The 26,192-nt window shown below is 39.4% G+C and overlaps 1 protein-coding gene across 12 annotated transcripts in view; it reads left to right on the top strand.

Moving 5' to 3' along the window:
- Positions 1–26,192, top strand: part of MAP4 (microtubule associated protein 4) — a 182,910-nt gene that overhangs the window by 42,854 nt on the left and 113,864 nt on the right. For all 12 annotated transcript variants that reach the window (XM_034658226.1, XM_034658227.1, XM_034658234.1 and 9 more), the window contains one exon: positions 15,312–15,553. In XM_034658226.1, the coding sequence (XP_034514117.1) occupies positions 15,331–15,553 (223 nt within the window). In that variant the 5' untranslated portion in view covers positions 15,312–15,330. Of the gene's footprint in view, positions 1–15,311; positions 15,554–26,192 lie in introns of those variants that run through there.

Here is a 26,192-nt window from a genome sequence, read left to right as displayed (position 1 = left end):
AAAAAATATTGAGTCTCCCAGTCCGTAGTACATGATCATGATATATCCTGCCATTTATTTAAATATTTAATTTCTCTCAGTTTTTTGTTTTCTGCGTAGTAGTTCAGGATATCTTTCATTAATTAAAGTTATTCTTAGAAATTTTTAAGAAAATGCCACGAGTGATATTTAAAAAAATATCTTTCAATTGTTTTTGCTAGTATGTGGAAATACAGTTATATTTTAATAATTTGCCTGGAGTTCAGCAACCTTGCTAAATTCATTTACCAATTTTACTAGTCTATTTATTTCCTCTGTGTATAGTTGTTTCCTGCAAACAATGACTGTTATTATTATTTCTTTATAATTCTTATGCTCTTAATTTTTTTTCTTGGCTCATTGTACAGTACTGGCTAATAGCAGGCATTCTTATTTCTATCCTATCTCAAGAGAATTATATTTGTGGCAGGTTTTGTTTTTGTTTTTGTTTTGTTTTGTAGATACTCTTTGTCAGATAAAGGATCCTCCCATCCTAATTTGTTAGTTCCCCCGCCCCAGGCTTTTTTGAATCATTGAGATATGAGCTTTTAGTTTCCCTACTTAATCTGTTGATGTAGTGAATACATTGATAGATTCTCTAAGGTTTTATTAGGCAGCTTGGTTCAAGATGTATATTTTCTACATTACTTGATTTGATTTGCTAATGTTTATTTTAGGATTTTTTTTCACTTAAGTTAGGAGTCAGCAAGTTATGGCTCAAGGTCAAATTCAGCCTACTGTCTATTTTTGTATTATTTATGAGCTGAGGGGCGCCTGGGTGGCTCAGCTGATTAAGCATGTGTCTTTGGCTCAGGTTGTAATCTCAGGGTCCTGGGGTCAAGCCCTGAGTTGGGTTCCCCATCAGCGGGGAGTCTACTTGTTCCTATCCCTCTGCCCCTCCCCCTGCTTAGGCACGCTCTTTCTCTCTCTCTCTCTCTCTCTCTAATGGATAAATAAAGTCTTTTAAAAAAAAATGTATGAACTAAAAGTGTTTCCACATTTTAAAATAATTGACAGAAAATCAAAAGGAGAAAAACATTTCATGACAGGTGATGTACACTATTCACATTTCAGTGTCTATAAATAAAGCTTTATTGCAACCCAGACACACTCATTCATTTCTGTATTGTCTATGGAAGCTTTCCTACTATAATGGCAGTGTTGAGTCCAGGCAGTTTTAGCCTTGCACAGTAGCAGGACTGTAAAAAATGGCCATGCAGGGTGAAACTGTGCAAAGCAAAGTTAATCAGTGGGAAAAATTATGATTGTTCTGTGATCTTTAAAAACTTTAAAAGCTCTCTTGTCTGTTACAAAACTTAGGGAAATGAAAAAAATGGGAAAATTAATATTTAGTACACTGTAATTCAAAACTGTAAAAGCATTGAGAATTGAAATGTTTTATTTCTTTGGAAAAAACCTACGAAGAATAATTGAAGAGTATCAAGCTTCTTCTTACCATATAACTTATGATGTGGAGTGGGCATCTTTACTGTGTCTGTCCTACTCTTTCTAAGTTTAGGTCAGCTTCCAACATTTTATCCTTTGTGTTTTCTTTTTTTTTTTTTTTTTTTAAAAGATTTTTTATTTATTTATTAGAGATAGAGACAGCCAGCGAGAGAGGGAACACAAGCAGGGGGAGTGGGAGAGGAAGAAGCAGGCTCATAGCTGAGGAGCCTGACGTGGGGCTCGATCCCATAACGCCGGGATCACGCCCTGAGCCGAAGGCAGACGCTTAACCGCTGTGCCACCCAGGCGCCCCTATCCTTTGTGTTTTCATTGCCACAAAGTATCTTCAGAGTTTTTCTAATGCAGGATTTCTTACCAGCATCACCTCCCCTAAGGCATTTTCATTTTTTTTCACCAAACCATTGTCCTCATTTATGGAGATAAGCTTACCTTCCCTGAGTTCCTCTGGCAGCATATCCAGAGTCTTCTGAATGGTGGTAGGATCAACATTCCCACAGTGAGCTATTTTTTCTGTGACTACATTTACTTTTGATTTGAATTTCACTTCCTCGTTACTACTTTTTGATTCTTTGCTGCACATTCATGTTTATAGGCCAGTTCCCTCTTTCAATTACTCATTTTTGTAAAATGCCACATGGGTTTATCATTGGGAGATGAGGAGGCAACGCCGCTGTTTATGCATGAACTGAGTAACAGATGTTCAGTGACCAGTCACCAACAGGCTTTGAAGAAGCGATGTGGAGGGCGCCTGGGTTAAGCCTCCGACTCTTGATTTCAGCTTGGGTCATGATCTCAGGGTTGTGAGATTGAGCCCCACAGTGGGGAGTCTGCTTGGGATTCTCTCTCTCGCTCTCCCTCTGCCCACCCTCCCCTCTAAAATAAATAAATAACATCTTTAAAAAAAAAAAAGAAGTGATGTAGTAAGTCCCTGATCTCCATGCACACCTGTTATTTGCGTAGTGATTTGTAGACTGAAGAGCTAACAGCAAATTTTGTACTCTCTGCGATTACTCACGGTTAGTATACCATGGTAACTGAAACTTGAACCATGTTGTTGGGGGACTGGTGTTATTTAACTAAACCATGGTAACTGAAATTGGTGCGTATTAGAGCCATGCAAAGCAAGGACTGTCTGTTTTGTGACAAAGCATATGGGCCACAGAGTTTAAACAGTTTACTCTCTAGCTCTGTACAGAAAATGTTTGCTGACCCCTGATCTAAGTTTGTAAGTTTATTTTGGCTTATGATTTTCTTGTCTGGGTTTGGTAACAGGTGTATATTATCATATAATTAATAGCAAATATATAAAACACATACAGTGTTCACACCCTATTTTATATATTAACAGATCCAGAAAGTAGATATCACTGTTATCCCCAGCTAACATTTGAGGAAACGGAAGCGAAAAGGTGAAGAAACTTGCTCAAGGTCATATAGATACCAAGTGGTAGAACCCAACTTTGAACCCCTGGCAGTCTGGCTGGAATGTGGGCCTCTATAATCACTACATTATACTTTTGTTAAGCTCTTAAAATGATTTGGTGGGAATTCTTCTATTTTCTAGAGTTTGTGTTAGATTGGAGTTATCTGCACCTTGAATATTTGGTAGAACTCCTATAAAATCCTTGGGGTGTGTGTGTGTGTGTGTGTGTGTGTGTGTGTGTGTGTAAGACTTAAAAATATTGTTTCAGTTCTTTAATTGATTCGGGACTGTTTAGGTTTTCTGTTTATTATAATATTTTGGATCAGTTATTGTAATATATGCTCTTTTAGGAACTGGTCTTTTTTTAAAGTCTATTTTTTTTAGTGATCTTTCCACCTAGTGTGGGGCTCAAACTCAGAATCCCGAGATCAAGAGTCCTATGCTCCACCGACTGAGCCAGCCAGGGGCCCAGGAACTGGTCTTTTTCATCTCATTTTCATGTTTGTTGGCGTAGTTGTTGATAATCTCTTTTTTCCTCTGCCACAGCCTTTTTCTTTTCCTTCCTGAAATTGTTCATTTATGCCTTCTCTTCTTTTTTGGTCAGTCTTACCAAGGATTTGTTAACTTTATTACTCCTGAAAGAGGACTTTGCTTCATTGATCTTCTCTTTTCTTTCTTTGTGCCTTATTTTTGTTCAAGATTTTATTTCCTTCCTTTGGTTTTCTTCAAATTTATTTTTATCTGACTCTTAAGATGGATTTTAACTAATTTATTTATATCCTTCTTTTTCTAATAAAAACACTTAGGCTGGAGACTTCCTCAAATTCTCTAAGTATATTCCACAAGCTTTGGTATGTAATATTTTTGTTCTTATTCAATTCTAAGTATTTTTTCATTTCTATTATGATATTTGCAATGTCCTAATAAATTTTTGAAAAATTCAGGTTTTTATCTCTAACTTATTAAGATGTTTCCTAAATGTATATTGTACAGTAATGATTTTTTATGAAGTTTTTATTTAAATTCCAGTTAGTTAACACAATGTGATATTTGTTTCAAATGTGCAATAGAGTGATTCAACACTTCCATGCAACACCTGGTGCTCATCACAGCAAGTACACTCCTTCATCCCCATCACCTATTTCCCCCATCCCCCCACTCACCTCCCCTCTGGTAACCAGCAGTTTGTTCTCTTACAATAATGATTTTTAAAATTTGAGATTTGTTTTATGTCCTAGTATATGTTTATTTTACAAATGAATTGTCCCATGTGTGCCAGAAAGGTGTCTTTTTAAAAAATATATTTATTTATTTGACAGAGAGAGTGAGTGAGCACAAGCAGGGGGAGCGGGAAAGGGAGAAGAAGGCTCTCTGCTGAGCATCCGGGAGCCCGACATGGGGCTCAATCCCAGGACCAGCAGGACCTGAGCTGAAGGCAGACACTTAACTGGCGCCCCAGAAAAGTGTCTGCTCCAGTGTACTGTGTAGTCCATTAGCTGAAACTTGTATATTGAGTTGTTCAGAACTTGTATACCTACTTAATGATTTTTGTCTACATGATGGGTCAATTACTGAGAGAGTTGTATTACAATATCCCCCTAGAAGGAGGACCCATCTGTTTCTCCTCATTAATGTCAGTTTTTTGTTTTTGTTTTATTTTTATTGAAGTATAGTTGATAAACAACGTCATATGAGTTTTGGCTGTACAACTTAGTGATTGGACCAGTTCTTATGTACGCTGTGCCCTCTGCAAGTGTAGTTACCATCTGTCACTATACAGTGCTGTTGCAACATTATTGACTATATTCCCTATGCTGTGCCTTTTATTCCCATGACTTATTCATATCATATCTGGAAGCCTGTATTCCAGCCTGGAAGCCTGGGAACCCACTCCCCTTCACCCATTTTGCCCATTTACCAATATTAAATATTAATCTTACATGTACCTAACAAAGTATCTTATCCCCTCTGTCTCCCTCTCCTCTGGCAGCCGTCAGTTGGGTCTCTATTTATAGGTCTCTTTCTGCTCTTTGTTTTGTTTTTTAGATTCCACATATAAGTGAAATCATACAGTATTTGTCTTTCTCTGTCTGACTTATTTCACTTAACCTGTTACTCTCTAGGTCCATCCATGTTGTTGTAAATGGCAAGAGCACATCCTTTTTTATGGCTGAATAATATTAAATTGTGTGTGTGCGTGCGTGCACACGTGCATGTGTGTGTGATGTGTATCACATCTTCTTTATTCATTCATCTGTTGTTGGACACTTGGATTGCTTCCATATCTTGGCCGTTTTAAATAATGCTACAGTAAACATAGGGGTGCATTTGCTTTTTTGAATTAGTGTGGTTTTTGGGGGGTGAAGTTTTCTGTTCTTTAAATAGCTGTGTTGTTAGGAAGATACAAAATTAATATTTAATATTGGTAAATCTTAGTGAATTGAACTTGTCACTTTATTTCTACTAATGGTGTTTTGCTTGGTCTCTCTCTCTCTCTCTCTCTCTCTCTCTCTCTCTCTCTCACACACACTCTCACACACACACACGCACACACGCCCCAACCCCCAGCTGCTGTAAGTGTTAGCAAGGGCCATAGCATGTAGGAGCCAGCTCTCCTAGAGGTGTCTGGGGAATTATGTCCCTTCCCTTCACATGGCTCTCAGCCAGTGACTGCTTGATGAGGATTACTAAAACCTGACTCCCTTGCCTCATGGTGGGGCTGGCTCTGTGGTGTGGTTGTGCTTCATAGCTTCCTAGACAGGAGGCATAGGCTCTAACCTTTAGCTGAAACCATAGTTTTGGTTCTCTTCCCTCCCTTACAGGTTACTCCTGAAGCCACTCCCTCAGTAAATCACTTGTATAAGAATGCCTGTCAGGCTCTACTTCTAATAAACTCTATCTAAAGCACCTACCTTCTCAAAAAGGGAGAATTTGATCTCTTTTTAGTGTTAAGTTTTACGAATTCTGCCTTATAGTAGATTGTTGATTAATTCAGTAGCTCTCAGTTGTGGGTGCCCTTCAGAATCAATGCTTAGAAACTGAATTGCCCACCTCTGTCCCTGAATGATTCTGATCCAGTGGCATTTCACTTTTAACTCAGATCTTTACTTCTATTTCAGGTGAAATGTTAAAAGTTACACTCAGTATTAACATGAAAGATTCCTTTGACTTTTCACTCTGCTTGTTCAGTTTTCACTTAGTATTATTGTTTTTACTTCTAGGCCTTTTTTTTTTTACCCCCTCCCCCATTTGAAAGCATCTCTAAGGTACTTTTATGTTAAAGGCAAGTCATTTACTACCACCACTAAGGTCTTTCTACAAAATGCCTGCTAAGTACTATAGAGTTTATGCCTTCCTCTTTCCTGCTCAGAAGAGCAGGGCTACTGTACCCCAATGCAGATTCTGTGCCCAGGACCACAGTGGAAGAGCCAGGAGTGTCCGTCCAGCTAGGCAAGTGTCAGCCCCAGCGAGAGAAGGCTGTGTCATGATATGGAATGGAGCACACCCGGCAGGATGCATGTGCAGTTGAGATCCTACCAGGTGTCACTACTGTACTAGATGCCCAGGATAAAAGGTGAAAAAGATGTGTCCTTGTCATTTAGGAACTGAGTCCAGTGGGACTCCGGAGAAGACACACATTGTATGTGTCTGTGATAAATAATTACAGAATTATCGGCACATCTTCATTCTCCTCTTAATTTAGTCTTCCATTTTCCTTCACTTTCAGTGACATCTTAAACAATAAAATGTAGCACGCTGTGGCTCCAAGCTTAAGAGAGGATCTTCACTTGGCTTGATGGAGAGTTTTTTTCTTAAGTAGTTCTCAAAAGCTAGGAGCTGATCAAGTGAATACTTTTTCCCTTCACCCAATTTCCCCAACACCAGGTAGTCTTAAAATTACATAGTATATTTACTACTCTTTGACAGACATATGTGAGCTGATACTATGGAGATTTCAAATTTTAATAATTATAAAAGTTTTAATATTTATACAGTGATGTTAACATGATGGTGGGTAGCTTATCTCTTCAACAAAATGCCATTTGTTTCTGTTATGTTGCATCATGTCGTTGTGCCTTTCTTTTCTTTCTTTCTTCCTTCCTTCCTTCCTTCCTTCCTTCCTTTCCTTTCCTTTCCTTTCCTTTCCTTTCCTTTCCTTTCCTTTCCTTTCCTTTCTTTNCCAGGATCACGCCCTGAGCCGAAGGCAGATGCTTAACCGCTGTGCCACCCAGGCGCCCCATTGTTGTGCTTTTCTAAAAGCAGAGGGCTGTTTTTATTGCCCTGCCTAATAATGATAAGATGACAGGCTTGGAGAGCTGGCTTGTATGGTTACTCCTTGTTGGCTTTCTTTTCATGATTGCAGACAACATGATGGCTCTGGCACAAAGCTATTTTTGGAAAGAAGAAGAAATGGGTTAATATGCTAATTAATGGTGACCCTTCAACCTTGAATATGTTTATTCTTTTTCCAGTTCTGAAGAGTTTTTAGTAGTTTTAGCACCTCTGATTAATTTCATTAAATTAGACCTACTTTTTTTTTTTTTAAGTAGATTCCATGCCCAGTGTGGAGCTCCGTGCGTGGCTTGAACTCATGACCCTGACATCTAGACCTGAGCTGAGTTCAAGAGTCGATGCTTAACCAACTGAGCCACCCAGGTGCCCCTAGACGTACAGCTTTAATTTTTTTTTTTAAAGATTTTATTTATTTGTCAGAGAGAGCACACACACAAGCAGGGGGAGCATCAGGCAGAGGGAGAATCAGGCTCCCCTCTGAGGAAGGAGCCCAACTTGGAACTTGATCCCAGGACCCTGGAATCATGACTTGAGCCGAAGGCAGATGCTTAACCGATAGAGCCACCCAGGCGCCCCTACTTTTTATTAACTTCAGTCATACTGTCTTAGAATTCTGTTTAGCTAGTCCCTTTTGTTTTGTTGGTTTTTGTTGTTTTAGTCCATCTTCTGTGTAAAGTTATCCACTAAGAGAAGATACACACATGGCTTAGACATGGTCCTTCCCCTTTGCGATCTAGCAGTTACAGGAGCCGACTGTCAGACTGTTTCAGTAGAAATACAGATGAAGTGTTAGTTCTCAATGGTGCTGGGAGAACAGATCTCAGAATAGGATCACAGAAAAGCTGATAGTTGATGTGGGCCTTGATTTCTAGACTTTGACAAGTGGGAAAGGAATGAAGAGGATTTGTGGTGTGGAGAGCAGTATGAACAAGGGCATGTGGTGATAATGTCAGTGATACGCTTATAAAGTGGCAGCTGGTCTCTGTTGACTAAAGTACAGGGAGAGCCTCCATGGAAAACCACCGATGGCTATGGTAGGTAGGTCCTAGGGGTGGGTCCTGTAGGGTATCACACAAAGGAGTTCAGAGTGTTTTTTTCCTAGTAGGGATTGGGGTCCTTTTAAATCAGCTGAGATTTTTTCCCCTGATGTTCAGGAGTCCTCCCAATTGCATTTATACTTTAAAAGGTAGGGCAAGAAAATTAATCTGGAAGTGTAGTGATGTCCTTGCGTCAGATAAAACAGAAACTATAAAATTCCAAGATTTTATCAATTCTGTCACACCCTTCTTGTGTTTCTGGTATTTGCTGGGTCTCCCCTTAGCCTGATTCTCACTCTACCTTCATTTATAAGTGACTTGCTTTTTCTGGTTCCTTTTTTTGTCAACTGTTAAAGTGAGGGAATTGGAGCCCAGATTATTTGAAGTGGTGTTGTTATAAAAGCCTTTAGAGATCTTAAGTATTTAGAAATAATTTTTGGATGGGTGTAGGGAAACTCTGAATGTGTTTTGGTCTTAATTAGACTGAGGGAGAATAAGTGGGATGAATATAACATTTAAAAAAACTTTTCTGCTTTACAGTTCGGGGGGCATTAGCTCTTGAGCATCATCTGAAGAGTCACTCTTTTTCTTTTTTTTAATTGAAATAAAATGGAAGAGTTGCTCTTAAGGATGGTTATAGCAGAAATGTAAGTGCTGTGTCATTGTCGTCTCTAGTTTTGGCGCACATTACCAGACTTCAGCAGACATCATGCTGAGTGGATCACATGGCTAACAGTGGGAGGTATCTAGTGTAGATGATTCTTCTTGGAGAAATAGGTTTAAATTCCCTTGGACAGAAATGTGGCAGGCAGGTGCCTGATTAGAGACTCAAAATGCATTCGGTCAGGACTGAACACAAACTGCCTGGATAGTTCCCGTAAGTAAGCAAGCTAGGCTTTCAGGCTTGTGCTTCAAGGTTTTGTGTATGTGAATATGTGTGTGCATGTGAATGCAGTGTTTTTATGTTTCCAGGACAGGACTCCCTAAAATAGCAGTGGGAAAAGGAACTCTTTGTTTTGGGGACTGCATGGAAGTAAAACCTATGTGCTCTTCCGTATAGGAATGTCCCTGGGCAATGGCCTCAGCTATTCTAGTAATCAAGGACTTTTCTCCTGTTGCTAATCCTGTGATGAACAGGACAAATAGTCGTTCAGAACAGAACCCTGTGGAGCCTGCAAATGCTATCAGTTCATAATAGTACAGCTGTTGTCCTTGAAGTGTGTAGGGAGGTACCTGGAGGTGGAAACTTCATATGTTCTGCAGGGGCTTGGGGCTTATTGCTAGGATCATCAGGCTGTTGCTGAGCTGCGCCTTTGCCATTCTGGTTCTGGGGAGGAGCTGGAGAAGTTTCGACTAGCCTCGGGCATCACATGTGCCTGGGAGCTGTGTAAGGTGGTAGCTGATGCCCATACAGGTCCTTAATAAAGATTTGGTTTTACTTTGAATGAAATACCGTTTTGATTGAAAGTAGACATCAAACTAGTTTTCTAGTTAAATAAATTAAAAGCAGAACACAGACATCAGACAAATAAGGGTCAGCTTGCTACGTAATAGACCTCTGAAAGAACTTCATTAAAACCAATCTGAGGAATAAGAGTCCCCATTTAGTAACTGAATTTGCTAGGCAAACTGAAAAAAATCTCATGGTGAATATGAAATCTTCATGATGCAGGCTGTACCACCAACCTGTCAGATTAGAAATGGTCTCTCGAACTGGCTGCGATGCTGGGTTTCTTCCAAGCCTGAGGAACAAGCACTCCATTTTGGTCACAGCACTCTCACTAATGTCCTGGGGTAGCAGCTTAGTGTTGGCCTCAAAATTCTCTGCCGTTTACATCAGTCATGCAAAAAAAAAAAAAAAAAAGTATAGAAGAAGAAAACATAAGTCCCACATATCTTTTTAGTTCTATATCTTGTCCATAATTCACCCCTCTACCCCTAGTCCTCCAAAAAACTGACAGAATATCAATCATGGAGAAAATTTAAGTGAGCATTATGAGCAGTCTTCTGCCTTTAAGAATTATTATTAAATGTTTATTTACTAAGTTGGTTATTTGGAACTCAGAAGCATTTCCCTTAGATAAACAATGTAATAAACGATAATTTTGTTTCTCAATTAGGCCAGGTGACTGAAGAAAGTTTTTTCCTTTCTTCTAAAACTGACAGGAGGTAATATTTTAAAAGAGCTTGCCTTTGGCATTGTATTACCTCCCTTTCTTTGACGTCCTAGGGCCTCTGGGACCACATACCCTCTCCCTGCTTTGATACCTTATCCAGATCTGCTTTGTTCCCTGAAACGTTCCATGTTGCTAAACTAGTATTCTCCCTTTTCACACTAAAACGAAAAACTCGGATACTTTCCGTGGAGTTGATCTCCTGGATTAAGAGGAAAGTTAACTTGAGAAAGAACTAAATTCACACTAAGGTGGAGTGATGGACCTTCTGGGATGTAAGTCCCCTTACCCCCTTTGACACTTAACTGACTGAGCCACCTGGGTGTCCCTACCCCCTTTGAAACTGTGAAATAGGATTCTATACTTTTAAAAAGAGAATGCCGGCTACCACAAATGAATCTTGGTACAGATTTGGCTGATGTGACAGAGTGAAATGAAAATATGATAGTGGTTGTGAGAAGTGTTTCAGTATGTTGGTGGGAATTAGGTTTCTGTTCTTTTTCATCATAAGTTTTCTTGCTCCACTTTAGCTTCCAAGCAGCACCTTTGGGAGGGCGGACGGCAGGGGCAGGGGGTGGGGAGGGCAGTAGATACAGGAGGACAAAGGCAGCAACAGGCCATTTGCAGACGAGATCGCAAATGGTAATTTCTCGTCAGACAGAATGAGCGCAGATCTGGAGTGAGTGACGGACCTAAGATCTTCAAGAGGAATTTTGGGACCTTAGAAAGTTGCCCATACTTTTGTGTATTTAAATTAGATGTGAACACTAATCTCTATAGACCTAGAAAATAGTTTAGTTTAGTAACTAATTCCAGAGTTTGTAATCTAAAGTAAACCATACAGCAGAGGAGATGCTTTGTAACCTCATCATATCTTTTTATTTACTCTGTATGAGTACATGGCTATTAATAGTCAGAGGGTAGTCAAGAGACCAAAATTCTGTTCTGTGCTTCATCATCTTGTCATGTCATTTCTTCTTGTCTTTGTTCACATATTTTCAAAACTGTTCTCACCAGATAGTTCCACTTTTGTAGGCATGTAGTCAGAATGAAAGATCAGATGTCCAAAGCGCTATGCTTGAAAACTGTGTGTTCCCTTGGTGCCTGGTTAAATAATATGGGGCTTATTTTCTGGCAGAGTGGTGTCAGTCTCCTTTGATGTTAGCCAGAACTGGGTGGAGTTTCTTAAGCTCCCGTCAGATTTGCTCAAGCAGGGCACTGTGCAGTGATGAGTTTGTTTTTAGTCTCTCCCTTTGCTAAAAAGCTTTTGCCTTTTAATAAACCTCAACCCAGTTATAATTGGGAGTACTTGACGTATAAAAGTCACACGTGCACATTGATGATCTATATGCAATTTGTTTATTTCTAATTTAAGTGATGAATCTAAATTATAAGCAGCTTATAGAATAATCAACCTCAGGAATCATTTAACATACGCTCTCATTTTACAGATTAGGGAACTCAGCCCCTGAAGGTGTCTCACTGAAAGCTTTAGATTAAGCTGGTGCCTCAGTGAGGCAGAGAAACTTGTGTACCCAGCTTTCTTTTTTTTGCCTCCTAGTAACAAATCCTTTTAAAGGTAAAACTTCATACAAATAAGAAGAAATAGTATAAATAATCAAGAAGAGATCTTTTTTTTTTTTTTTTTAAGTAGGTAGTCCTCATTCACAAGTCTATATTTTTGGGTCTTCCTGAATATCCAGATTTGAGAATAACATTGTGTCATACCCTTTTGTCCATAAATTACATAACTCAACATTTTAAGGCATAACTGAATATTAAGTGACTTTAAATGGTTCTGTAAGTGTGGGATGAAATGTACCCATGAATTCATTAAAATCAGTTTTGAAACACTGGCAAAACCAGTTTAACAAACCTGTAGAACACTTAATGAATTTATTATACTTGTATATATTTTAGAATAGAATAACTATAAAATTGAGTCATCTCTTTAATTTATTGAAAACTGGGGCTTTCTGGATAAAAGCCAGTACTTTCATTTTCCATAAGTAGAGTGTGTGTGTGTGTGTGTGTAAATCATACTTCTATTTATATGTAGTGACAAGAAAGGAATATCTACACTGTGTTGAGATACAGATGCTGGGTGGTTGGCTAGATGGAATCAGAGCCAGATGACCTTCCTGCTTTCCAGCTATCTAATTTTCTATCGGTTTTACCTTCTTAGGCTGAATTTAAGCTGCTGTTCATATTCCATGAACCTCATGTCAGCCCAGGAAGTGGTTTGGGAGGTTGGAGTGGGGGTGAAGAGGGAAAGATTACAGTGGATAAAGAGCTGCCCTTTGAGAATATGCACTCAGATAAATGAGACTGAAAAGATATTGTTGATTTTGTCTGTTTTTTTACCTGTGTCCTAAATTAGGAAGTTTGAGTGGATTACATGAAAAAGGTGTCCTAGGTATGTATTACGGAAAAAAATAGAGCTATTGTTAAGGATGGTACAGATGTCCTTTCAAGTGCTCTTTGACCTTGAAACTGTTTAATTATAGTCATCCTGAATTATTTTTGGTTCATAATAGGTTTCAAATGCTAACTGATAATAATAGTTATCATAAAAAAGGGAAAAGCAATTACTTTTTATGGAACTTATTGACATTAAATTTGTCAGGCTTTTAAAAAGTTCTTTAATGAGTCATTTTTCAGCATTTTCCCTGGCAGGATCTGAAGAGCAATCATACTTTCTATGTAAAATAGCCTGGATGGCATATAGAATAGGAGTGCCCATCCATATTCACGGGTCGTAAATGTGTTATATGCGTGCTGCTCCGTATTGATGACTATGATAGGAACTTGTGTGTGGAGACAAAGTTGAAGATAGAATGACTGCTCCTTGGTGTGTATTTCTTTTTACTTTAGTAAATTTAGCTGGAGAGAGGTGGACAGTGGAGAACAGTTTTAAAGGAGAGCCTTTATTTTTATTTATTTTATTTTTTTAAAAGATTTTATTTTATTTATTTGACAGAGACAGCCAGCGAGAGAGGGAACAGAAGCAGGGGGAGTGGGAGAGGAAGAAGCAGGTTCCCAGGGGAGGAGCCTGATGTGGGGCTTGATCCCAGTATGCTGGGATCACGCCCTGAGCCGAAGGCAGACGCTTAACGACTGCGCCACCCAGGCGCCCCCCTAAAGGAGAGCCTTTAAAAATGGCTCAAATCATAGTAAATTCTGGCTTTTCAAAATTTGGGTTGAGAAAAGGCTTTATGTACTAGTTGAGATTCTTTGGTTGCAAGCAATAGAGTAAATTAGGCAAAAGAAAGATTGGAAGGTGCTCACTTAGACTCGAGAAAGAAGACAGCCAGAGCAACTGAACAGCAGCCACTTGGTGGGTCTTCCATGCAGGATGTAGTTATGAAATACTGCTTTTCCAGCAGTCCTCTTCCTGGTCATGTGCGCACCACCACTGTGGTGGCTGTTGGTGAATATGGGGGGAGATAAGGAAGAATAAATTTTCAGGCAGACAGAAGCAGTAGCTATCATACTATGCAGCTAAGGATTTCTTTCTTTCATTCCTTTTTTTTTTTTTTTTTAAGATTTAAAGTGAGAGTGAGAGGGAGCATACACGTGTGCACTGCTGTGCAAGTGGGGTGGAGGGGAGGGGCAGAGGGAGAAAGAAAATCCCCAAGCAGACTCCCCACTGAGTGCGGAGCCCAATGCAGGGCTCCATCCCAGGACCCCGAGATCACAGCCTGAGGCGAAATCAAGAGTGGGATGCTCAGCCGACTGAGCCACCCAGGCACCCCTGTGCAGCTAAGGATTTCTATTTGATTTTCCTTTGCCTGCTCAAGAAATCTGAGTCTTTTGGAGTCTCTTATTAAGTTAGACCTTTTGAAAGCAGAGATAGTACCCGGAACACTTTTTTATTTCCCCACTGTGCTATGTATGTATTGGGAGCTCAATTTATTGCAGGCCCTTTGGCATTTTTACTACACTATTTCTGTATTTTCTGGGCTAGTCACCTGCAGTTTTGCCTGTAGTAGATTATACTTGTTAACTTCAGGTTATGCTTAAAAATTGAGAGCCTGATGTTCTGAAAAGATGGTGATGTATATGGCCACACAAAGGGGCTGCCACCCCTCGCTACTCAGGGAACATGTCTGTGTTTTTCATGTCAACAGAGCTAGGTATAGTTCGGTTATTGGAGCTAGCCACAAGAAATTCATGAAGAAGCAGTATTTAACCTCAAAAAGATAAGTCTTTGTCAAGAAAGGTGACTTCATTCGCCTGGTAGTAATGTAACCTTTTTTTAATGGGAATGTAATGTAATCTTTTTTTTTTTTTTAAAGATTTTATTTTATTTATTTGACAGAGACAGCCAGCGAGAGAGGGAACACAAGCAGGGGGAGTGGGAGAGGAAGAAGCAGGCTCCTAGCGGAGGAGCCTGATGTGGGGCTTGATCCCAGAACTCTGGGATCACGCCCTGAGCCGAAGGCAGATGCTTAACGACTGCGCCACCCAGGCGCCTCAAATGGGAATATAATGTAATCTGACCTCCTTTTGTATTCTTCTAAGAATTATTCAGGGACATGATTTGGAAATGAAGATACATGAGATAGTTGTTTATAAGACTTGAAATCAAAAGACCTGCTTTGAGTCTTATTGGCTGTAAAGGATAAATTAATTTTTTTATACTTAAAATTTTTTTATTAATGAAAAGGACAAAATGGCTTTTGCTCTGTTTACTTCTGAGAGATGAGAATGTTTACTTTGGGTAAGACTGTTAACTGAGCTTTAATTTTCTAGTCTGTGAAATGATGGAGCCTCTTCTAGCTCTCAAGTTTAAATTTTATTTCTTTTTTGGTTTAGAAAAACTGAGAAGAGTTTCTAGGAATGTGTTTCCCTTTTTACAGTGCTCATCTTATGAACCATTTTCTCCCCCTTAACCAGGCAGTTGCAGTGGTGCAAAATGGCTGACCTCAGTCTTGCAGATGCATTAACAGAGCCATCTCCAGAAATTGAGGAAGAGATAAAACGGGACTTTATCGCCACGCTGGAGGCAGAGGCCTTTGATGATGTTGTGGGAGAAACTGTTGGAAAAACAGACTATATTCCTCTCCTGGATGTTGATGAGAAGACCGGGAATTCAGAGTCAAAGAAGAAAGCATGCTCAGATACGAGCCAGGTCGAAGGTAAGTAGTTAAGTCAAGCTGCTGAGAAAGCAGATTAGGGATTATGCTTTGGGTCATAATCTTAGAAACCTTGAGGAAACGGAGCTGAGTTTTTTAGTATAGGCTAGTCACTTTCTCATTATCTAAATTTCTGTTAGAAACCAAAGGGGTAGTAGGTTCATTACTCATTAGTTGAGTGTGTGTTCATGAAACTGTAGATTACTTTTAATCTAAAGGTTTCTTCTATAGTCTCAATTACTATAGAATGCCTCATTTCCTAAATTAAACTGTCTGCTGTGCTTTTACTTTTAAAGTAGCTTTGTAAAAAGTCAGATATATAAAATTCTGTGTTTACATCAAGACTGAATTTGGAATGGAATCAGATACCACTTGATGTCTTTGGGAGTAATTCCAGGTCAGGATTAAACCATGGATTAAATCTTTTAAAAGAGGTTTGCTACTTTTATATATTGCTGGATCAGATTTGCTACCATTTGGTTGAGGATTTTTGCATTTTTGTTCATTTAGGATATTGGTCTGTAGTTTTCTTATGATGCCTTTGTCTGGTTTTAGAATTGAGGTCATACAGCATCATAAAATGAGTTGGGAAATGTTCCCTCCTGTTCTGTTTTCTAGCATAGTTTGTGTAGAATTGATGCTTTTGTCTTTACTGTTGGATAGACTTGGTCAGTGAAGCCATCTGGGCCTGTAATTTTCTTGGTCAGGTTTTTTATTAGGAATTCAGTTTCTTTAAGAGATAGAGAACTCTTCACGTTATCTATTTCTCTCAAGTGAGCTTTGGTAGTTCGTATCTTTCAGGGAATTGGCACATTTCCTCTAAGTTGTCAGATTGATGGAGATAAAATCATACTATTACCTGATTCTTTTAATGTCAGTAGGATCTGTTTTATGCCCCCTCTTTCATTCATTGTATTGGTAACTTGTGTCCTCTCTTTTTTCTTGATGAGTCTGGATAGAGGTTTTTTAAAAAGATCCAGCTTTTGGTTTCATAAATTTTTTCCCCTATTTTTCCATTTTCAATATCTGCTTATATCTTAAATATTTCCTTCTGCTTGCTTTGAGTTGATTTGCTCATTTTTTTTTTTTTTTAAGATGACAGCTTAGATCATTGATTTGAAACATTTCTTCTTTTCATGATTGATACAAAATATTAGTTTAAGGTGTATAACGTAATGATTTCCTATTTTGTATCTTGTGAGATAACCACCACAATACGCCTAATTAATTAACATCTGTCACCACACAGAGTTATACATTTTTTTCCTTGTGATGAGAGCTTTTAAGATCTACTCTCAGCAACTTTCAGGTATACAATACAGTCTTATTAACTGTAGTTGCCATACTGTACATGTCATCCCCAGGATTGACTAATTTTATAACTGGAAATTTGTACCTTTTGTCCGCCTTTACCCATTTTGCCCATCCTCCACCTCCCACTTCTGGCAACCACTTAAAATGTTACAAATTTCCCTCCAATCATGGTTTTATGTGTGTCCCATGGATTTTGGTGTGTTATGTTCATAATTCTTATTTGGTTCAAAATATTTTCTAATTTCCGTCCTGCCCTTTTGAGCCAAGGGTTATTGAGAAATATGTTAATTTCTCCATAGTTGGAGATTTTCCAGATATCTTACGATAATTGATTTTTAGTTTAATTCTGCTGTGGTCAGAAGACATCCATTGAAATTTCAGTTCATTTCAGTTTGTCATGTTTTATTTTATGGTCCTGAATATGGCTTGTCACGGTCAGTGTTCTGTGAGCACTTGGAATAATGTGATGCTGTTACTGTGTGGAGTACTCTTCTTATGTCAGTTGAGGCTAGTTGGTTGATAGTGTTTAGGTTTTCTGTATCCTTACTGACTGTATCTTCTTGTAATGATTTCTGAGAGGGAGAGATGTTGAGGTCTCCACAGAATTCTGTGGATTTGTTTCTTTCTCCTCTCTATTCCTCCAATTTTTATTTCATGTATTTTGAAGATGTTGTCCTGTGCACGTAACAGTGTGGTTGACATACAGGGTTATATTAGTTGCAGGTGTACGATACAGTGATTCAGGACTTCCATGCATTACTCAGTGTCCATCAGGGTAAGTGTACTCTTAATCCCCTTCACCCATGATTGTTACAGCTTCTTCATGAATTGATCCTCTTATCGTTATGTAGTATCTCATTATTTTTGGTAACATTGTTCTGTGGTCTCATTTTTGTCATATTAATACAGCTACCAGGGCTTCCTTTTGTTTAGTGTCAATGTGGTATATCTGTCTGTATCCTTTTACTTTCAGTGCATTTCTTTATTAATATTTAATAAAAGGGGATTTCTTGTAGACAGAATATAGATGGGTCTTGCTTTTCTGTCCAGTCTGAAGATCTGACTTTTCATTGGTATTTTAGACTATATTTAATGTGATTATTGATATGGTTGGATTTAAATCTGTCATTTTGCTTTCTAATTTCTTCCGTCTGTTCTTTATTCTGCTTTTCTTTCCCTATCTGCTTTTGGATTAACTGAATATTTTTTATGATTTTGTTTTTAACTTCAATATTGGCTTATTATGTATATTTCTTGTAAAATTTGTTTTATATTTGGGGCACTTGGGTGGCTCAGTCAGTTGGGCATCTGACGCTTGGTTTCTGCTGGACATGATCTCAGGGTCATAGGATCAGGCCTGCGTGGGGCTCCGTACTTGGCATGGAGTCTGCTTGGGATTTTCTCCCTCCCCCACTCCTCCTTTACCCCTCCCGTTTCTCTGCTTGCTTACCCTTGCTCTCTCTCTCTAAATAAATGAATGAAGTCTTTAAGGAAAAAATTCCTATATATTTATGTATATATTTATATACCTTTACAGTGTGTGTCTTTAATTTCTTCCAGTTTGCCTTCCAGTAATATTGTACCACTTCAGTTACAGTGTAAGATTCCATGCAAAACAGTAAATGCCCAATTCCTCTTTCCTTTTTTGTTTTTTGTCATACACCTTATTTTACTTATATTAATAACCTACATTGTTACTCTTTTTGCTTTAGATTGTCAGTACCTTTAGATTAAAAATATGGAAATAACCTTTTAAAATTACTCTGATTTTTACCATCTTGGGCACTCTTTATTTCTTTGTATAGACCCAGATTTCTATCTAGTACCATACTCCTAGTGCCTGAAAGAATTCTTTTAACATTTCTTATAGCACAGGTCTTTTAAAAATGAATTATTTCGGCTTTGGTTTATGAAAAACAGGCATTCAGTTTTGGAAGCTACCTTTCCAAGGTGTGTATTCTTTGTGACTTTTTTCTTTCATTTAGGAAAATTAGTCTTCCCACTTGGATAGCTTGTGATGAGAAGTCTGTTATGATCTTTTAAGATTTTATTTAATTATGAGAGAGAAGGAACACAAGCAGAGTGAGGGGCAGAGGGAGAAGCAGACTCCCCGCTGAGCAGGGAGCCCGCCGTGGCGCTCGATCCCAGGACCCCGAGATCATGAATTGAGCCGAAGCCAGACGCTCAACTGACTGAGCCACCCAGGCGCCCCAAGTCTGTTATAATCGTGATCTTTGTTCCTTTTTGCCCCTCTGCCTGCCTTCAGAATTTTATCTTTATCTTTGTTTTTTGGCAGTTGGAATATGTTGTGTTTCGGTAGTATCTTGGTATTTGTCCTGCTTGGGGTTCTCTGAGCTTGATCTGTGCTTTGATGTGGTTCATGAAGTTTGGAAATTTTTTGATTGTTATCTTTTAAAAATGTTTCTTTGCCTTATTCTTTTTTCTCCTGGGATTCCAGTGACGTTTTTATTAGATTTTTGGGTATTGCCTCACAGCTCTAGGATGCTCTTATTTTTTTCCTCCTCCTTTGTTTTCTGTGTTTCATTTGGGTACTTTCTTTTGACCTGTTTTCAAGTTCTCTGATTTTCTTTCCCCCTGGTTCTGTTGAATCTAATGTGGAGCCCTCAGTGGCACTCTTTAGTATCTTTTCTGGTTTTAATCTCTAGCATTTCTATTTGACTCTTTCTTACAGTCTCTTCTGTCTCTGCTGAAGTTCCCCATCTGTTCATGCATATTTTGATCTTTTCCACTGTAGACTTCAACAGTATTCATAATTATTTTAAATCTCTTGTCGGCTAAATTTGAACACCTGGGTCATTTCTCAGTCTGTTTTGTCTCTTGACAGTGGGTTTTTGTTTGTTTGTTTGTATTTTGGCACTTTATGTGTTTCTCAGTTTTTTTTTTTTTTAAAGATTTTATTTATTTATTTGACAGAGATAGAGACAGCCAGCGAGAGAGGGAACACGCAGGGGGAGTGGGAGAGGAAGAAGCAGGCTCACAGCAGAGGAGCCTGATGTGGGGCTCGATCCCATAATGTCGGGATCACGCCCTGAGCCGAAGGCAGACGCTTAACCGCTGTGCCACCCAGGCGCCCCGTGTTTCTCAGTTTTTGAGTGAATACTGGACCTCACATGTAAAACAGTAGTGACTGAGATAAAAAAAAATACGTATGCCTGGAAGTGGGCATGTCTTTTCTTTCACTAGGTAGTTAATATCAAGGGTTGAGTCCATTTAGGCTAGGGCTGAGTTAGGTTTGAGTTTCGTTGTTACTGTGATTCTCTTTAGTGCAGTAGTGGCTTCAGATTCCTCCATTCCCTCGTGCTTAGAGGAGGGAGTGAAGTGCTGAAAGGTTTCTCTCAATGTTCTTGTTCCACTCTTAGCTTTTGGTCTCCCCATGCACCTGTGTCCCTGACGGGTGTTTCTCCATGTGCTAGCCCCTCCCTTATCGGAAGGTGCTAGCCTGGAAGTAGACAGGAGTTTGTTGTCTTTGGTTTTCCCTCCTGGTTTGGGCTTAATCCTGTGTGCATGGTGAGTCTTTCTCAGTAATGTGCCTCTTCCAGTGGTAGGGTCTTCTAATGGTATCCTGCAGGATCTTGGGTAGGACTTACTGCTCCTCCCCTAGGGTGAGAGGGTATTTTCTTAACTCCCCAGGGGCAGTGCTTTCCCCAGGCCCTGGGGCTGACAGGGTTTGATACCCTTCCCCGCAGCAGCTCAGATTTTGTTTGTGTAGGATAGAAGGGAGGGGTTGCCGGGGTGGGGGGGTGGGAGGGTGGTGTCAGGGCTGCACACACCTTTCCTCTAGTGGTTGCTTTCTCCCAAGTCTGCAGGAGACTTTCCCACTCTGCTTGTGGTCTTATGAACATCTGGTAAATATCTGTACGACAGACCTGCAAGTGGGTGTGAACTCCCCTTGTGTCTGTGGATGCCAGGTATCCTATATGCTCATGCAATCCTTCATTTAGCCTTTAGTCTGTCATTAAACTTTTTAGTTGAATTCTTCTTACCTGCTGGTGTTACACGCTGTGTCTCTCCCTCACATGCTCTGACACAGGACAGCCGTGCTTACCTCCCTGTCTCCTGGAGGGCCATGTCTTGCTTTGGATTTCACTTTCTGTTTTCCTTTAGCAATGCTTCCACCACCTGGGACTCAGCTTAGGTGGGCGAGAATAATGACATGTCAGCGGTAGATTTTCTTATGCTTCATCTTGGGTGATGACGTGTATACCATTAACTTAACCCCAGAAGAGGAAAGTTTAGAAACTGTTTTGCTTATAAAAATTATTAAATTTCCCCTAATATTTTGAATATGTGAATAACCTGTAATTAAGTACTATAATTAAAAGTTCATTAATTCAGGGAAACTACTCTAGAAATTGGTAACAGTGGTTACTCCAGGAAGAAGTAGCTGGCTGGAGTGTAGGGGTGGGAGGGAGCCTTATTTTTATTGTATATTCCTTTGGACCATTTGGGTTTTGTACACATGCATTTATTTATTAACCTGTTTAAAAAGAATAATATAAAATTTATAATTACAGGAGAACTAAAGTTTCTGATTTTTTTTCATATGACCTTTTTTGTAGAAGGTTTGTTAAGAATAAGTGGGAGAAGGAGAGGTGGCTGGAGACATTGCAGAAGAAAGGAAAAGAATTTCTTTATTTGGTCTTGCAGAGATCTGGGTCAGTAAGTGAACTCTCCGTGAATGGGGGCTTCTCTACTGTGAGTCTGATTTTTATAGATTATCAGACTGATGGGTTTTGCCCAAAGGATAGGTTTCATGTTTGTATTTTGCTTGGAGAACGTTCTAAATAAGATGTTTTTGTTTCTTCTGAGTGCTTTTTCAGAAGTGATTGAAGGGCCCTAGACTTCATTATTTTCATGTTTTACTGTATATCCAACTTTAAGTTTGGTTTTGTTATTGGGTGAGATTCAGTAAATTATCACTGGTGCTCTGGATGTAATTTTGTAGCAGGCTCAGGTCGGCCGGCTAGTGGAAAGTGATCAACCACGGTCCTGCATCTAGGATAGAAAGGGCTGTTGAATGGGTTACATGTAATAGAACTCTTGTGTTTCTATTTCTTACAATTCTCACATGCCCACCCTAATTACCCTCAACTTAAAAATTGGGGTAAGCAAGCAGGCTGCCTTTAGGACACTTAACACCGAGTAGGAAAAGTTGCTCCCCCCCAACCCCCACCAAGGTACAGTCCCTGCCCCAGACCTGCAAATAATGATTTCTCAAAGCCTTCTTGTTACTGGATTTGTCATTGTTTTTAGCCTTTTGTGGGTACACTATACTCTTTTCCATTTTACCCCTATTCAGTTTTGTTTCCATGAGTATTTTTATTTTCTTACTGTCCCCATAAAACGTCTAAATAGCCAAACACCTGTTTGTGTTTGCGTAAACACTGTTGTCATACTACTTCTAAAATGCCTGTCACCTTGGGAAACAGTTCTGGAAATACTTTTTCAGATGTTATGTGTTGATTTTTTTTCTTCTTCAGAAATGTTATCTACCTAATCATTGTTCATGATCAGCTCTATATGGCTCTTTTCTAGGCCAGGGAGGCAAAAAACAGCTTCCTCTTATACATGAATAACAAGACAATAATACTTTTGTGACTTTTGTTCATTCAAAACATTGTCATAGATGTTTGAATGAGCATCTAGCACATTGTTGACTCTTGGACACAAACAGTTGGCAAATTTGTGAACAAGTCACTTAATTTTTCTGAACTCTGTGCTTAGGTAGTTCTACTTGTGGGAGTGAGAGAATACCTTCTCCCCAGCATCCCAGGAGGTTTTCACGGCGAAGAACTTGTTTCTATAAAATGTTTTAACATAGGATAGTGGTTCTCCAGGTGTGGTCCTTAGACCAGCAGTATCCTATCCCTTGGGCCCACATGAAATCAGAAACTCTGGGTATGGAGCTCAGCAGTCTTTGTTTTAACAAGCCCTTGCAGGTGACTTTGATGCACCCAAGAAGAGAAACATCAATCCAAGAGAAAGGGCTGAAGTAAGTCCTGGAAAGGATGATAACTAGATACTGCAGACTTTGTTCAGCTGCGGGGCCTTCCGTCACAGAGCATTGCAGCCAACTCTGCTGGCCACCAGAGGGTGGTGTTGGAACAGGCCTGACTTTCGCACTGGAAGGTGCCCTTGCCCTGAGATCATGCTGAATCCCCCCCATTTTGCCCAAAGTGACTCACTGTGGCTGTCTTCCTCACAGCACACGCGCGCTCTCAGCTTCTTTCTACTGACCTCTGCCAAGTAGGTTTGCCAGCTGTGGGACTCCGAAATCCCTTGTGAGACAAGAGATTTAACAAAACAGTAAATTTGAGTATCTTTATTTCTCAGAGCATGTGATTAATTTAAAAACTTGTTTTCAGTGCTGTATAGGTGTTTAGCTGAGAAAGTTTTCATTTCATGAAATGGATGTCTCTCTGGGGGAATTAGTGAGAAGGCAGTGTAGCATCTTTTGAATTAGGATTTACCCAGTCATGCACAGTGAGCCTCTTTCCTACTCTACAGCCTAATTGCTGGGGCACCTGGGTGTGCAGTCGGTTGAGCATCCGAAATCGTGGTTTCAGCTCAGGTCATGATCTTAGGGTCGTGATGTCGGGCTCCATGCTCAGCGCAGAGTCTGCTCGAGCCACTCTCTGCCTCTGCCCCTCCCGTTCTTTTTTCTCTCTGGCTTTTAAGTAAATAAATCTTTAAAAAAAAAAAAAATTAGGGGCGCCTGGGTGGCTCAGTTGTTAAGCATCTGCCTTCGGCTCAGGGCATGATCCCAGAGTCCTGGGATCGAGCCCCACATCGTGCTTCTTCCCTGGGAGCCTGCTTCTTCCTCCTCCCACTCCCCCTGCCTGTGTTCCCTCTCTCACTGGCTGTCTCTCTCTCTCTCCGTCAAATAAATAAATAAAATCTTTAAAAAAAAAAATAAAAAAATAGGACCTATTGTTTTTATGTTATAATGTTTTTGTTTGTTTTGGGTTTTTTGTTTGTTTAATTCTTCTCTCCTGGGCTTAGATTTTTTTTTTTTTTTAAGACTGTTGGGTGTTGTATGTAGGTAGAATCTCAGTCTCTCTTTTATTTTCTTCTGACCTTCTTGTTTGGCTTTTATTTTATTCTGGTGAGTGGCTTATTTCTTAGACTCACAATTATTACTTAGTCTACTAATGTCACTTAAGCTAGATTTTTGTATAAGGCAAAAGTAGATTAATTTCAGTGTTTTCCTGAGGTTACTTTAAAGTTTAGTGATCAGTCTACAGTTAATCTACAGTTAGTCTGCGGGTTGATCATTCTGGAGCTTATCTATTTGTAGTTAATAACAATGAGAATAATAATAGTTGTTAATGTTTACTTAACACTATACAATTGGCACAGTACTGCCTGCGGTATTATTAATCCTCATGATAACCATGGGAGGTAGATATTACCCCATTTTCCACAGGAGGCTGTTAAGAATTCGAAAGCACAAGAGAGTTGCATTTGATCATTTGGTTAATAGTGACAGACCACAACTGTACGTAGATCTCCTGATTTTTTTTTTTAAAGATTTTATTTATTTATTCGACAGAGAGAGAGACAGCTAGCGAGAGAGGGAACACAAGCAGGGGGAGTGGGAGAGGAAGAAGCAGGCTCATAGCAGAAGAGCCTGATGTGGGGCTCGATCCCATAAAGCTGGGATCACGCCCTGAGCCGAAGGCAGATGCTTAACCGCTGTGCCACCCAGGTGCCCCAGATCTCCTGATTTTAAACCCAGTGTTCTTTCTGTAAAACCATACTGTCTTCATGGATGCATACTTTCTGCTTTACTTAATGTCTTACAGATGCTGTTTTTCAAAACTGAAGGTTCACTTATTTAACTCAAGGCAAAATTATTAGACATATAAGTGCTATCTTCAGGAGATATAAATTCAAGTCCTACTTCATCTGTATTAGGAACTTGAACTTTGAACCTGAGCACTCTGCTACAAATTCATCTGAATTTGTAAAGTTTTCCACTTTCTAGACAACTCTTTCACATCTTCTTTCCGTTCCAACTTCCAGCACTTGCTCTCCTGTTCATATTCTCCACCAGTGACTTTTACAACAAAGTGTCAATGGACTCAGTCAGAAGAGAACTTCTGCACAGTCCTCCCGCTGCATCTCCCCTGTGCCCTTTACTCTGCTTTTACTCTCCTTGTTATGGGCGAGCTGTGCTCTCACTCAGGGCACTGCTACAGCAATTGTCTCTTCTGTCTCCTGCGTCAGGAGTTCCACTGTTTCAGCTGGGTCATTCATCAGCATCAAACATACCATAATTTTTCCCTTCAATAAGAAAACCCTATCGTAGCCGGGTGCCCATCTCATTTACTTCTTTTTTTTTTTCTTGTTTATTTGAAAAAGGTGGATCTACTACCTGTCTCATTCTATCTGGAGCCCCCTTCCGTCCTGCAGGAGCCCATGCCATACCACCGAAACTGCTCCTTTCACTTCCCTGAGAATGAGTCCTGGATGGTCGCAAGGGTTTTAGCATGAGCAACTGAAAGGAAGGAATTGCCATCATTTGAGATTGGGAAGGCTCTAGAAAGAGTAGATTTTGAGGAGAATGTAATAAGAAATTCAGGGAATTGTGGGATTTGTCAAGTGTGAGTTATGTGACAGCGGAGAAGATACTCAAGAGGAGAAGAGCAGTAGGCGACTAGATAAGAGTCCGGAGTTCAGAGGAGACTTCTGGGCTGGAGATACCAATCTGGAGGTTGATGATATTTAAAGCTTTGGCTTGAGGTGGTAGTTGTAAAGCATGTCATTTTCAGAATGTTTTACTTTTGCCACATAAAAATAAGTTACACCACTCTGTTCAGTGTATCCAAATGCTTCTAAATATGTAGCATTTTGATTTTCCTCATCATCTATTTTAAAAATGCATGAGCAAGCTGTTCTTTATCATTGGAAATGTAAATCTTTCTTTTGATTCCTTGAACTCTTACTTCTCCTCTGTGTCTGTCATAGACTTTTATCTTAGTATAATACATTTTTATATTTGAAAGATTTTTCTTGATTATTACTGGATTTTTGTAACAAAATACGTACATAAGCTTAAATTTCAGTTTAAAAAAGTTCCTGTAACCAAAAGAAAAACGTTCCTGTAGCCATAAGGCTTTGAGTATTAACTTGGTCCAGAAGAAAAGTTATTATCACAGTTACTAGTAGTACACAATTGATCACATATATTCTAATTTTTGGTAAATCATTGCTAACCACAAAAGTTGAATTTGTTTGGAAATGTTTTCTTAATGATGGGGACTAATATTGTTCTCAGATCATGAATCTGTGGATCGTTATTTTT

This window comes from Ailuropoda melanoleuca, chromosome 4 (assembly GCF_002007445.2).
Source record: "Ailuropoda melanoleuca isolate Jingjing chromosome 4, ASM200744v2, whole genome shotgun sequence".
In the NCBI taxonomy this organism is placed as follows: Eukaryota; Metazoa; Chordata; class Mammalia; order Carnivora; family Ursidae; genus Ailuropoda; species Ailuropoda melanoleuca.
This window is presented reverse-complemented; position numbering and strand designations above follow the sequence as displayed.